The following is a 12,771-nucleotide window of genomic DNA, read 5'->3' as shown; positions in this document are numbered from 1 at the left end:
GTATCCCATAGCCTTTGTATTTGCAGTTGTTTCTCATTACTTTGTTCCATGAAACACTTTAACATATCTTTGATCTCATTCAGGTCAGTTTTCCTAGGTTCTTTGTTCCTATTAACTTCATCAAAAGTAGAATTACTAATATCAAAACTCTCATAATTCTAAGATGCCATGTTTCTAAAATTAACAAGTAAAACAAAAATATAAAAAATCAAATACAAGAAAATAAAAGTTCAAACTTGCAACCTAGCAATGTGTACCCCTACAACTACATCGTTAGTTCCCCGGTAACGACGCCAAAATTTGATCACGCCCAACTATGCTTTATAAAAAGGACTAAGCGGTCGTTGCAAATATAATCCGGTTTATAAGTCCGGAGTCGAATCCCACAGAGAACTAAGGTGTAGCTACAACTGTTTAATATTGCTAAGAAACACAAGTCCAAATAATTTTTTAATTATAGAAATTATAATATTTATTTCTAGCTAATTAACTAACAACTATTATAAAACAGTAAAATTATCAACTAACAAGGATGAAATTTTAGACAAGACTAAGGAGATCTAGAGTTATGATTTCCCCAATTGTCGGAATCCTTCTCGCTATGCCTTATATAATTTCGCCTAAGTTTTCTCTACCGATCATGAGCGCTATGAGTGTCGTAACTCTCTCCCGAGTAATTACCACAATTTACTAGATATATTATCCCGAATTACGCTAGCTGGCATTAAGTACGGCTCACTCGGATCGCACCAAGGTTTCGTTATCCCTAATCCCACCTTTAAATCTTTCGTATTGATCCCTCATATACGTTAGGAGTAATGTTGTTCAACAACTACATAAATATGCACTCTCTCTCGAGTAATACACACTAAATAGGCATAGTCAATTGAGAGCTCTTCAACCAACCACAATATAAATTTAGTTGAACAAATAGAAAAATTCAACGGCTCAATTATATAAAACCATAACAAGAATTTATCCTACAAAAGGTTCTATCAAAACTCTAGATAATAAATTAGCTATTCATAATAGTATGCATAACTACAATACTAGAATTCATAACCAATAATGGAAATAGGAAAAAAGAAGTGAAAAACTCGTAGAAGAATGCTCCGCCTTGCTCCTAGTGTGTTCTTGCCTTCTTAGGTCGAATCTTCGGTATAATGTCCGTCTCCTCTCAAATTAGTGTTTGATGACTATTTATATGTGTAAGAAAAAGGTCTAAACAAAATTACCAAATTCAAAACCAAATATGAAATAAAATAGGCCTTAAAAACTCAAAACACGCGAACACCTTGCTGTAGACCTGGCGACCCAAGCTCTAACGCGAGCTTTACCCTTCGCGTCGCCTGCTGCTTTCTGCTTCCCTTTGAATTTTGATTCTTTCTGCCAAACTTTCCAATTCACGTTTTCTCTTTTTTTTCAATTTGTTCTTTTGTCTTCTTTTGCTTCTTTTAATTTTTATTTGTTTTCTTTTTGTCTCCAATTGCATGGACATAATCATGAGTCATTCTTGTAGTGCATAAAATACATATAAAATCTCTACTTTGCTCTCAATTTCGTCTTCAACGTACCTACACATAAAATAAACTCAATTAAGTACAAATATAATATAGTTTAGCATTAAAACACTTAAAATGTAAAGTAAATAATACACTAAAAATATATAATTATAGTCACACATCACCATATAAGCTATTAGTAGATGTACTATAACTAGTTCATATCAAATTCAAGCTGAAATTATAAAATTGGATGTCGTTGGGCTAAAATTGCTTTGATTAACTTAAGGTGGGTTCTTGTTCCCTAGTCCATTTTATGAATTTTAAAGCACGCAGTAGTTTCGGTGATCATCAGAATTTTGCCATAAATCCTGACGAATCACTAGAATTTTTCAGCATTGTGGCTGAAAATTCTGGTGATAGTCCTTATATTTGGTGTTTCAAAATTCTGCCGATGAAAATTTTAGTGATTGTCAGATTTATGGTGCTTTAAAATTCTTGCGGATGCTTCAAAATACTGGCGAGCTTGTTTTAAAATTCTGACACGGATCTATTTTCTCAAAAACTTTTCTTAATAAAATTAAAATATAAATAGTGATTTAAAAAAGGTCTATCCAGAGTAGTATTTACTTTTTCCAATGTTGACATGTCGACAAAATATGAGGACCCGGCAGTTTGCGACTAAAAATGGATATGGGCTGGTAATGTTTGGGCTTGCGTGAAATAATGGGCTATTGGCCCAAGTAACACGTGAGCCCCAATCACGAGATCAACGCGGTCCACTACTCCACTATAAAGAACATACAGGGAATACAGAATAGTTCAAAATTTCGAAACAGCTACTCTAGGAAAGAAGAGATGGCGGGAAACGATTCTCAGAAGCAATTCCTCACTCTAATCCGCGACTTCGCATCTGAAAAATCTCAAGGAGGTTTGTTTTGCTTCTTCATTTCCTCTTTCAAAACTCGTATGAAATTCTTCACTGGATGATTCAACGTATTTGATTACTGGAAAAATTAAAAATGATTTTTTGAGCTATAATACTTCAAAATTTTCAGAGCGAAGAGTAATAAATCTTAAGAAACGAAGTCAAGAGCTTCAATCGGAGCTTGAAGTTGCAAACACTGAGGTTGAAGAGGCAAAACATCAGAAGGAGACTGCTGACCAAGAGCTCAAAGGCTACGAAGTTGAATTGGCCAGGAATGAATCTGCTATTCAAACCCTAGAGGTTTTCAATCTCATTCGTATTTGTATATACGGTTACCTTTTTTTTTGTTAACGCTTTAAGCTTATCGAAGTATATTTAATTAGTTAAAATTTGAACAGCTGATAAATTCTTTTTACGATTTTCTAAGAGATCCGTTTCGATTACGTTATAGGAAAGGATCGTTTTGATTCAAGATGAATTATCAGCCTACGGATCTGATGTAGAGGCTCTTAAGGTAAAAGTTGACTTGAGGTTATGTTCTCCTTTAAGGCGCACTTAATGCTCCCTTGGCTTGTATTGATTGTTGATGTTTGTACTTGTTTATATTAGATTTGTATTTGTACTTATTTATATTTGTAAATTTGAACATTATTTTGTTGTATTGGCTTGCTAATAATGACGCTGTTTCTTCTTATGAACTCGTTGGTCAATTGATGATATCTGAACTGTGAAAAGAACAAAGAATCAGAAACTCGGTAACTACATGCTTCCTTCAGTTTACGTTTCAACTCTTTTTGTTCTATTACAATCACTTTGACTAAGTAGAAAATGCATTTTTAACTCAATTTAGCGTTGTGAAAAGAATCTCATCGAAATTCTCTTTCTCGTTGTATCTATCGTTGCTTATGCAGAGATGACTTCATTGAGAAAATGTTGGATCTCAATGCACAGATAAGGTACAGTTTGTGTGTTCTCTTCTATTGTGTGTCCTTAATAAGCAGTAATCTTTAACTATTGAAATGACTGTATGAAGTCAGGTTAGTTTGGTAGCTAATTTGATTTTTTTTCACAAAAAATGTCAATAAGGTTTAAAGCTCCAATACTGTAGCTTGTTTCAAACATACAATAGCTAAGTACAGACGGAGAGATAAAATAGTCTCCTGTCAATCCATGCTAACGTTAGAAGAGCTAACTTAGTCATTGTTCTTCTTATATCTAATTTGCATTTATACATACCTGGCCCAAGTAATACCTACTTGGCATTGCTTGGCTGTCGCTCTTATGATAGGAGATCTAATTTGCATTTATACATACCATGGCCTAAGTAATACCGCATGGCATTGCTCTAACGGCTGATTCAGTTTGTAATACTTGAAGATTGGAGATCATCTATCTATATTGTTGTTTAGTCATGCTTATAAACTTTCATGTCATGATTACTAGCAACAAGTAATTATGCTTGGGGAGTGATCATAGCTGTTAAATGAGAAAGAGAAGCACTTGACTTTCTGCTTTAAAATCTACTTTTACAATGATTACGTGGTTTTTGTTTTGCTTTTCAAAATAATTTGGTGATATTGTATGGTAACAGAAACAAAGACTTTTTGATTAAGCTGCCAGTCATCTAGCCCATATTGTATCTCAATAGTTCAGTTCTGATATCAGAACTATGTCAATTGTATAAATTGGGTGTGATCAAGCAGTCTTATCGCTGATTTAGTACATATTCCCTCATGTCACACTCATGCACATTAGTTGTTCTACTGGCATAGTCTAGACATGGAGAGTCCAATGCACAGTAAATATTCTCCACTGTTGTGGTAGTATTTATTAGTTAAAACCATGTTTCTTTAATTTGGCAGGAAAAACTGTTATCTAGTGCCAGTCTTGCGAGGGCACTTTATATCTCAAATGTAGTAATCAAAGTGACTCGTTAACACGACCACAGAAGATATTGTAGCCAGAGATAAATCTATCTGTTTCTGTTCTAACTTGAGGCTTATTCATTTGGATTTTGTGACTACACTATATTGAGATCTAGCTGACCTGCTGTTAAATGGCTTAACTTTTTCTACTGAACTGGATGCAGGAAATTCCATGAGACAAGAGCCTCCATATTCCAAAATGATAATTGCAGCGACTCAGCATCAAATCCTGGTGTGTTATCGCACATAGATAAGCGCTCTTCTTTTTGTGATGTGTTGGGGTGTTTTTGTAAAGACTTCCAAAGTTCTATTGTTGCTTCAATACAACAGCTTCTTCAAGTTGATAAAGAATTGTTTTACACCTCCACAAGCAGGTCCAGCAAAAGCCAAAGCAGAAGATGCTGAAGCTGTCAAAAGAGACCTCCAGAATAAGTTGGCTCAGATAGTTTCCCAGATCACTAAGGAAGAAGAGGAATACCAAGTTGAACAGAATATTCATAGTCAGGCAAGTAATTATGTTTTTGTTAGGCTTGTCTGTTCTCATTTCCTTTCTTCTATTGCTATGTCTGGTTATTAGTATTTGGAGAACTAAGTACATCGATTTGTGTGGTGTTTTTCAGCTTGAAGAGGAGTTGAATATTTTGGAAAGGAAAGCATCACTGATAGAGGGAATCACAAAAGAAAATATGGAAATGCAGGAGTTAGCCAGATATCCTTAAATCGTTATTGTTTGGAGTCCTGCTACTTATAGCTAGCTAATTGTTTACTAGGTTCAACTCATTGGTGGAAAGAGAAATGAGTCTGACAGTGGATCTCGAAATTTTATGAGACTTCCCACTTTTTCTGCAAAAAATATCTTATTCTATTACTGAAAAACTCTTTCACACCTCAAAATGATACTTGTGGAATTAGCACTCATGCTTTACATTCGTCAGCAATTATTGTATCCTTGACTGGAAGCAAGCAGACTTCTGAATTGGAAAACAGATGTGCTTCCCTTGGTGATGAGCTACAAAGGAGGTCGGTATGTCCCAGTTGCCATAGGGACAACACAGAGGCATTAGGTGAAATTGTTCAAGCAGGCAATGAAAATTAACTTCTTGTAAGTAGTCCCGGACGTTACGCTGATGATAGTCAAAAGCAGGACATTGAGGTGCTTACATATCTGCTCTTATGTCTTCCACTGGATTTACTTTTGGCTAAGCTTTGCTCTACTATAGATAGGGCTAGTTTGCATAATTGACACTCCTAGTTTTTCTACTCATTTCCTCTATACTTCCAAAGAACAAGTGTAATGAAAGCTGTAAAATGAAAACATACTTTTACCACGAGGATAGTTGTATTTCTGTTCCTTCAGTTGTCTCTGGTATTTCTTAAGAAAAAAGTTAAATATACTAGCCTCTGATTCCTAATAAAATTGTTGTTGCTGCCCGTCGCCCGTGGTCCACCTCCTATTGTTGGTGTTTGGGGGGGGGGGGGGGGGGGGCTTGAAAGTGATTCCACCAGAAAATGCTTTTTTTGAAGGATTGGAAGCGATTGAGTTGTAACTTGTAAGAATATGAAATTTTTAGTTCAGCTGAATAGGAGGTCATCAATTGGATTTTCCTGTTTGCACACATGTTGATCCTTATATATCCCTCACAATCAGTGATAAGACTGGAGATCTAGCATCTCTATTACCCTTGCCCTGTACCTGGCTATCTGCCAACATGTGCTCAACTTTAGAACTTTGTAATATCAGCTTTGTAAATTGACATTCGAAATTGGGGAGGGGACTGAAGGAGGAAATGAGACCAGACTTGAACGGGCACACTTTTGATCTTCAACATGTATAGAGAATAAAACAGTGACGGGCCGATGTTCAGAGAACTTGCTTTCACTGCGGAAATAGGTAAAGCCTCTATTCTTAGGGCTCGAATCTGAAATCTTTTATTAAAGATAGATGAAATCTATCTGACCACACCTCTTGATGGTAAGGAATCCATTGTTGATCCCATTCTCGGAGGCTTCCCAAAATATATCCAACTAGGAGTACTTCATTAATGCAACTATTTCTTTTTGTTAAATAGTACTCCCTCTATTCTATTCTAGAGGACAACATTTTCATTTTAATTACTTCATCCGTTCATTTTTTACTTGTCTAATATACTAAAAATATATTTTCACTTTTACTTGTTCATTATACTAAATCAAGAAAAGAAAAAGACAATCTTTTTTTCCTGTTATACCCTTATCATTAAGTACTCATAGCCCAAATCATTTCCCAAGACTTTTGGAAATGCTACCATTATTATGGGTAAAATTATAAAATACATATTTTATTTATTGTTTCTTAAGGAGCGTAAAAAGTCTAAAGTGAACAACTAAAAGTGAACGGAGAGAGTAGTTGATAGTTTTCTTAAATTGAAAAAACTTTCAACTTTACTCAAAATGATAGCTTTTTATAGCCATGCAAATATTATGGAATATTTGAAAAATATAAATTGTAAAAGTGTTACGGTCACAAAAATGGTATCAAAATATTATTATTTTCTAAATTCAGTGCTCGATCAAACTAAATAGATGGAGCGGTAATCAGAGGCGGAGCCAAAATTTCAATTCTATGAGTTTTGGATTCTAGAACAATGATTTCTATTAGGTTTTAAATTTAATATGTATACATATTTAATAAAATTTTCAATAAAATATATTATTTGAACAAAAACTATTGAGTTTAGACGAACTCGTAACTAGCCTTTTACCTCTGCCCCGGTAGTAATTTTAAAGTAAATAACCATGTGAAATATGTTGACTTCGCCTTGTTTCGCGAAGCGCACATCAATAAGATTATAAGAATGCTTTTCACGGCGATGTCCTTTTACTTTCTTTTTTTTTTTCCATTACTCGTGTATGATTGTACTGCCTCTGCCCTAGTATTTTTCCTGGTTAATGCCACCTGCAGGCAGTAGCTTTCAACCTTTAATATGCAAAAACATTTTGGTCTATAGAGAAATTACACTCTCCTTCTGACAAAACCAATGACAACACAATGAAATTGATAAATAGTCACTTTTGAGTCGGCTATTAGAGTTTAATTATGTTTTAATTATAATGACAAAATAGCTATCATCGTCACTATAGTCTTTATCATTCATATATTCATAATATTTATTATCATTGCCTTTCGCAAAAAGCTTTTTTATTTTTATTTTATGATCAAACGAGAGCATTTTCCGTAATTCTGTAATTTATAAATATTAGAATATTAAGCAATAGTTACTTAACGAGTCTTCCCACATTTCACGATTAATATTTTATTCAAATATTAGCAAATATAATTAGTCATATTAAATAATTTAATTACCAAACTAATATTAATGTTATCATAAAATATTTACTAATTAAGAATTTATTTCATAAATAACACTACTTTTGGTTTATTTAAAAATAGCAGATTTAATAACAATTGTATTACAAGAAGATTATGTGTAGTAGTTATTAGGTTTCGAAACTAATAAGTACTGACCCTCAAATTAAGGGGATCACTTTTAATTCTTATCAATTTATTTCCATTCTCTTTCATGATTATTCTATCACTTTAACATTTAGATAATTAAGGGGATCACTTTTAATTCTTATCAATTTATTTCCATTCTCTTTCATGATTATTCTATCACTTTAACATTTAGATTTATTAACACAAATAAATTTGCATTTTTTAAAAATAAACTGCACAAATAAACACAAATGATATACATTATTACATTATTATATTATTATATATAATTAAATATTACTATTCCGTAAATATATAATTGAATTATTCCATTATTGTACCAGCATTCCTAATTAAATATTGCAATAAACCGGAATTATTGTTATATATATTTTCGATTATACATGGTTTATACTTGATATAATATATGATGTAATATGGTTTATGTCGTGTATAATTATGTACCGTAATTTATACATGATTTATTATAATCCATACATGATTTATACATTGTATATTATTATACAGTCTATATTTCAAATTTATTAGTTTCATTTTTTGTATTATAAGCAATAAGTATAATATATGGTATATAATAGGTACAATTCCAAATGGTATATGTATTAATATCCAAAACAAATTTCTGAGCGGAAAAATTGGAAGCGAATGTTTAGGATTTTAATTTGCGAAAATCTCGTCCTGAAGTTCTTTGTTCTGTTTGGAGTCTCTCATGATTTGTTTATCCTTAATTGCCAAGAAATATTAGAAGCCCAAAGAAAAAGAAAAATGAAAGAAGGAGTAAAAGGCCCAAAGCAAAGCCTAAAGTCTTGTAATTTCGGCCTAAAATAGTCGGGAAATTTACCTTACTATACTATTATAAAAACTTATTTACCATCTTTATTTAGGTTCCTCATTAATTACTTTGTATATCTATATTTATAAGTTATATACAAAATCATAAAAAAAAAAGAAAATTCAAGATACCTTAAATTTAACCTATCAGTTACATGACACTCACCCCCCATTTCCAATAACCTCCCTACATTTAAGATTTTGTTCCTTTTCCAAAGGATTTCAAAAATATTTTCTCTCTCTTAATAATCATCCAAAATCTCTCTTAATTTTTTACCCAATGTTATTCCCTCAAAATTGCTATTCTTTTCCTTTTCCAAAGCTTTTCAACCCCAATTTTCCTCTTTCTTACTAATTACCCAAAATCTCTCTTTCTTATTGATACAGTGCAGACGAAATTCAGAATATTGCTCTAGAATCAAGTTGTGTATAAGTTTTGAATCTTGTTTTCTTTCTTTATTTTTTCTAATTTTCAAGCTTTGCTCTGGATTAACAATGACTATGTATCAATTTCTCTGTATTTGTTCTTCTTCGTGTTTTCTATCTATTTAAACAATGTCTCTTTAAATATATATATATATATATATATATATTGCTTCGACCTTTTTCAAAATTAACAATGGGTAAGAAACCTTTGCATGAATCTTCGAGAAACGTAGTGGAAAATCTGTTGGTGATACACCAATAGGTAACACAACAGTTTGAAGATCTCTTAAAAAATATAGAGAAAAAGTTGTGGCCGACACACCTAGTTTCGAGTTTCGACTGAGGTGTATTTACACAAGAAGAACATATCAAAAAGTCGAATTCTAGGCATGCAATACTGTAGTGATTGATAAGTAAAAATCTGAATTATATGACAATTGTATCATATTTGTTTTAGAATTATATCACAATTGTATCAAAATTGTACGTGACTTGTAGATGATACATCAATACCCAATAAGATACTTGATATAATACTAATACAATTATAATACGATGTTATATTATATTTTTAGTTTAGAGTTGTGATTGAAACCTGAGGAAGATGAAGATTATAATTATATCATAATTTTTTAGAAATGCATCGCGATTGTATTATAATTGAATTTGTATCATAATTGTTACAAGAATCGTATTACAAATGTATGATAATTGTATATTCATTGTATATTATTACGAGCAGTTGTGAGTTTGAGACCAATTTCACAGTTTGTATCACAAATATATGATAATTGTATATTAATTTATTAGTTTTGTATCAAGCATTGTTTTGAGTATTAATGTACCAGATACAAGTTAGATACAATTGTAATACAAATATGATACAATTATTTTTTAGACATTGATGTATTAGATACAATTCAAATACAATTATGATACAGTTATCATACAATTCCTGCAACTTCTTCTTTTTCGAGTTCCAATATGAGATTTCACCTATAACCAATTCTATACTTAACTAATCTCCCTCAAAATTGAGATATCAATTCCAACGGATATTTTCATTCATTTGCAAGAATACTCAATCCAAACAAATCAAAAAAATCTGAAAATATGAATATCAAATTCCATGGGAAGAGAGAAGATGAAGATTCTGGGCATAGGTTAAGGGATTTTGATATATAAAAGGAAGGAGAGAAAAGAGGATAGAGGAAAAAAAAATAATGTAATTGAATCCCTTAATTGAATGCACTAATAATAGGGTATGAGCTTTTTAGGGGGAACATAAACAATTCGTAAGAAAAATCTAGATACTTATTAAAAACTATAAAACATATAGAAAATAGGTAAATAGTTTTTTTATTATAGTATAGCTAATGACCACAAGACCATTTCAAAATTATAGGCCCAACGTTTTAAAGCACTAAAGTTGCACGTACATCAGTCGATCTGGATGACCCAATATTGATGTAAAAATAGCATGGACTAGCCAGTTTTTGGACTGGTAAATCAAAAATAGCTAGCGTTTGCAAAGCCATTGAAAAATAGTTACTATTTTGCTGCAACACGGAACGGTCCAGCATAATATACTGGACATTGGTGCACCCGAGTATGAACTTCCAGCATATTATGCCAGACCGATATATTATACTGGAACTCCAGTATATTATGCTGGAATATTTTCTGGATTTTGAACAATATTTTCGTTCAGATTTATCTTTACATGAAAAGATGCTAAAATTCGATTACTTTTGAAACTATGGCTATTTTTCAATTACCGATTGTAAATCTGGCTATTTTTGAATTTCTCCCAATATTGACCCATTAAGCCCAAAATACAGCATTTTATGCAAAGGCCATCCGCCATCTGCCTTCATTTTGGCGTACCATCTTCATGCTCTAAAGAATCTCACAATTTCGGGCAACTCTAAAGAATCCTCTCTTCTTTTAGCCTCTACTTGTTTTGCGCAACAACAACAGAGGGGTTACTTTATTCTTTCCGGAGTTCGACAGCCGTTCAAGGCAGGGGCGGAACCACATGGGATCAAGAGGGTTCATATGAACTCGCTTTGTCGAAAAATAATATTGTGTATGTAGGTATATTTTTTCTTTCAGAAATGTTATAAATATTATATTGAACCCACTTCAAAAGAGTTAAACGCCTAGCCTTCTGGCAAAGAGGGTTCAAGTTTTCCACTTGGTCCTAAGTTCGAAACTAGTTAGTCTCATATGCCCTCTTTTGTTTTTTAAATATTTATATACAACATCTGTTTTCCCATAAAACGACGCCGTTTATATTTCTTAAAATATTTCCCAATTTCCCAAATCAAAAGAACGATCAGTTCTAAAATTCTAATCCCAAAGACCCAAACCCTTCGATGCCTCTCTCTCTCTTTCTTTGCTGATAGTTCAATTTCAAAGAGAATTTCCATAGTCGTCTCCTCCGTTAGCCCCTGCCGAGAAGGTCGTCTTTCACAAAGGGCTTCATCTAAAACTCCAGGTGATCAATAAGCAACAATTCTGATTTTCCAATTTTCAGTATTTATTTCTCTTTTGCATAAAGTATTAATCTTTGTTATTTTTCAGTTACTAAAGTCTGAGAAAGGTAGGTTTTTCTAAATATATGTGCTTTCTTCTCTTTGTTGTAGTTCAACTTCACAGAACAGCTTCATAGTCGTCTCCTCCATTAGCCATAAGCCACTGCCTCTTCTCGTTGGGTCGCCTCTCTCGTCGTCAGCCCATCAACTGTTACTATCAGGTTTCTCTTTGATTTCTAATCTTTCTTTTATCTTTCAGTTACAAAGCCTAAGAAGGGCAGGTTTTTCAATTTTCTAAATGTATGTGCTTTCTTATCTCTGAAAGTAGTATGGAATTAGTTGGCCTTGCCATTGAAAATACTGGACATTACATCTTCTTTGAGATAACTTAAAAAATCTAATATGATTGCTTCCACCCATATATTCTTGTTAATTTTTTCGTATTCTTCAAAATTGATATATCATACCAGAAACTTATAAATCAAATTGCACATGAAACCATAAAGTAAGTCAAATCAAAATCTCAGAATAGGACTGAAGTTCCAAAATCTCATTGTATTCTTTTACTTTTAATTCTTGTTTGCCATGCTAGTTTAAATTTAAGGTTAAACATATATAAAATTATTCTTCTAATTCTAATTCTAATTTGGTAATCTAGTTTGTGTTACAACGAAGAGATTTTACCCTCCAGTATCTTCCAAGTTGCCACAATCAAGTTCATCCTCTCTAATTGCTACTTCCGTGTAAGAAAATTTGAACCAATTAGAAGAACAAACTCAATCCTCTAAAAAACAAAGACAAGGAATAGATCTCGATTCTTTACCGACTGATCCAAAGGAGAGAATACCCATTAGAGACTATCATCCAAATGAGCGTCATGAGATTAGAAGAGAATATCTCCGAAGAGGTCCTTACCAACCCCGATATCATAAGTTTCCTCAAAGAGATTTTTCGGGCTTAAAGCGCCGTTTCAATCATAAATGGTTTGATGAATATCGTAATTGGTTGGAGTACAGTGTGATAGAAGATACAGCTTATTGTTTGTGTTGTTACTTATTTCAAGATGAAGACATTCATCAAGGTGGAGGCGATGTATTTTCAAGTTTAGGATTTAAGAGTTGGCACA

The 12,771-nt window shown here is 32.6% G+C and overlaps 3 protein-coding genes across 8 annotated transcripts in view; 2 read left to right on the top strand and 1 right to left on the bottom strand.

Annotated features, from left to right (window-relative positions):
- The first annotated feature begins 2,340 nt into the window (after window positions 1-2,340).
- Window positions 2,341-12,771, top strand: part of LOC104098892 (uncharacterized) — a 25,775-nt gene continuing 15,344 nt past the window's right edge. The window contains exons 1-9 of the mRNA XM_009605747.4: window positions 2,341-2,433; window positions 2,561-2,730; window positions 2,882-2,944; window positions 3,166-3,185; window positions 3,342-3,386; window positions 4,520-4,587; window positions 4,730-4,860; window positions 4,976-5,064; window positions 5,319-5,508. Coding sequence (XP_009604042.1) covers window positions 2,361-2,433; window positions 2,561-2,730; window positions 2,882-2,944; window positions 3,166-3,185; window positions 3,342-3,386; window positions 4,520-4,587; window positions 4,730-4,860; window positions 4,976-5,064; window positions 5,319-5,451 — 792 coding nt within the window. The 5' untranslated portion in view covers window positions 2,341-2,360 and the 3' untranslated portion in view covers window positions 5,452-5,508. The remainder of the gene's footprint in view (window positions 2,434-2,560; window positions 2,731-2,881; window positions 2,945-3,165; window positions 3,186-3,341; window positions 3,387-4,519; window positions 4,588-4,729; window positions 4,861-4,975; window positions 5,065-5,318; window positions 5,509-12,771) is intronic.
- The window catches only part of LOC104098847 (type I inositol polyphosphate 5-phosphatase 4-like), a 25,102-nt gene continuing 18,281 nt past the window's right edge, over window positions 5,951-12,771 (bottom strand). Inside the window, exon 7 of one of the 2 annotated variants that reach the window (XM_018771598.3) lies at window positions 5,951-6,056. In XM_018771598.3, the coding sequence (XP_018627114.1) occupies window positions 6,000-6,056 (57 nt within the window). In that variant the 3' untranslated portion in view covers window positions 5,951-5,999. The remainder of the gene's footprint in view (window positions 6,057-12,771) is intronic. The other variant, XM_009605689.4, reaches the window with a different exon arrangement.
- Window positions 11,431-12,771, top strand: part of LOC104098870 (uncharacterized) — an 11,501-nt gene continuing 10,160 nt past the window's right edge. For all 5 annotated transcript variants that reach the window (XM_009605716.4, XM_009605723.4, XM_033656866.2 and 2 more), the window contains exons 1-2: window positions 11,431-11,608; window positions 11,757-11,866. The gene's annotated coding sequence lies outside the window, so the exon portion shown is untranslated. The remainder of the gene's footprint in view (window positions 11,609-11,756; window positions 11,867-12,771) is intronic.

This window comes from Nicotiana tomentosiformis, chromosome 2 (genome assembly GCF_000390325.3).
Source record: "Nicotiana tomentosiformis chromosome 2, ASM39032v3, whole genome shotgun sequence".
Lineage (NCBI taxonomy): Eukaryota > Viridiplantae > Streptophyta > Magnoliopsida > Solanales > Solanaceae > Nicotiana > Nicotiana tomentosiformis.
Note: the sequence above shows the minus strand (reverse complement) of the source record. Positions and strands in the feature narration are given on the sequence as shown.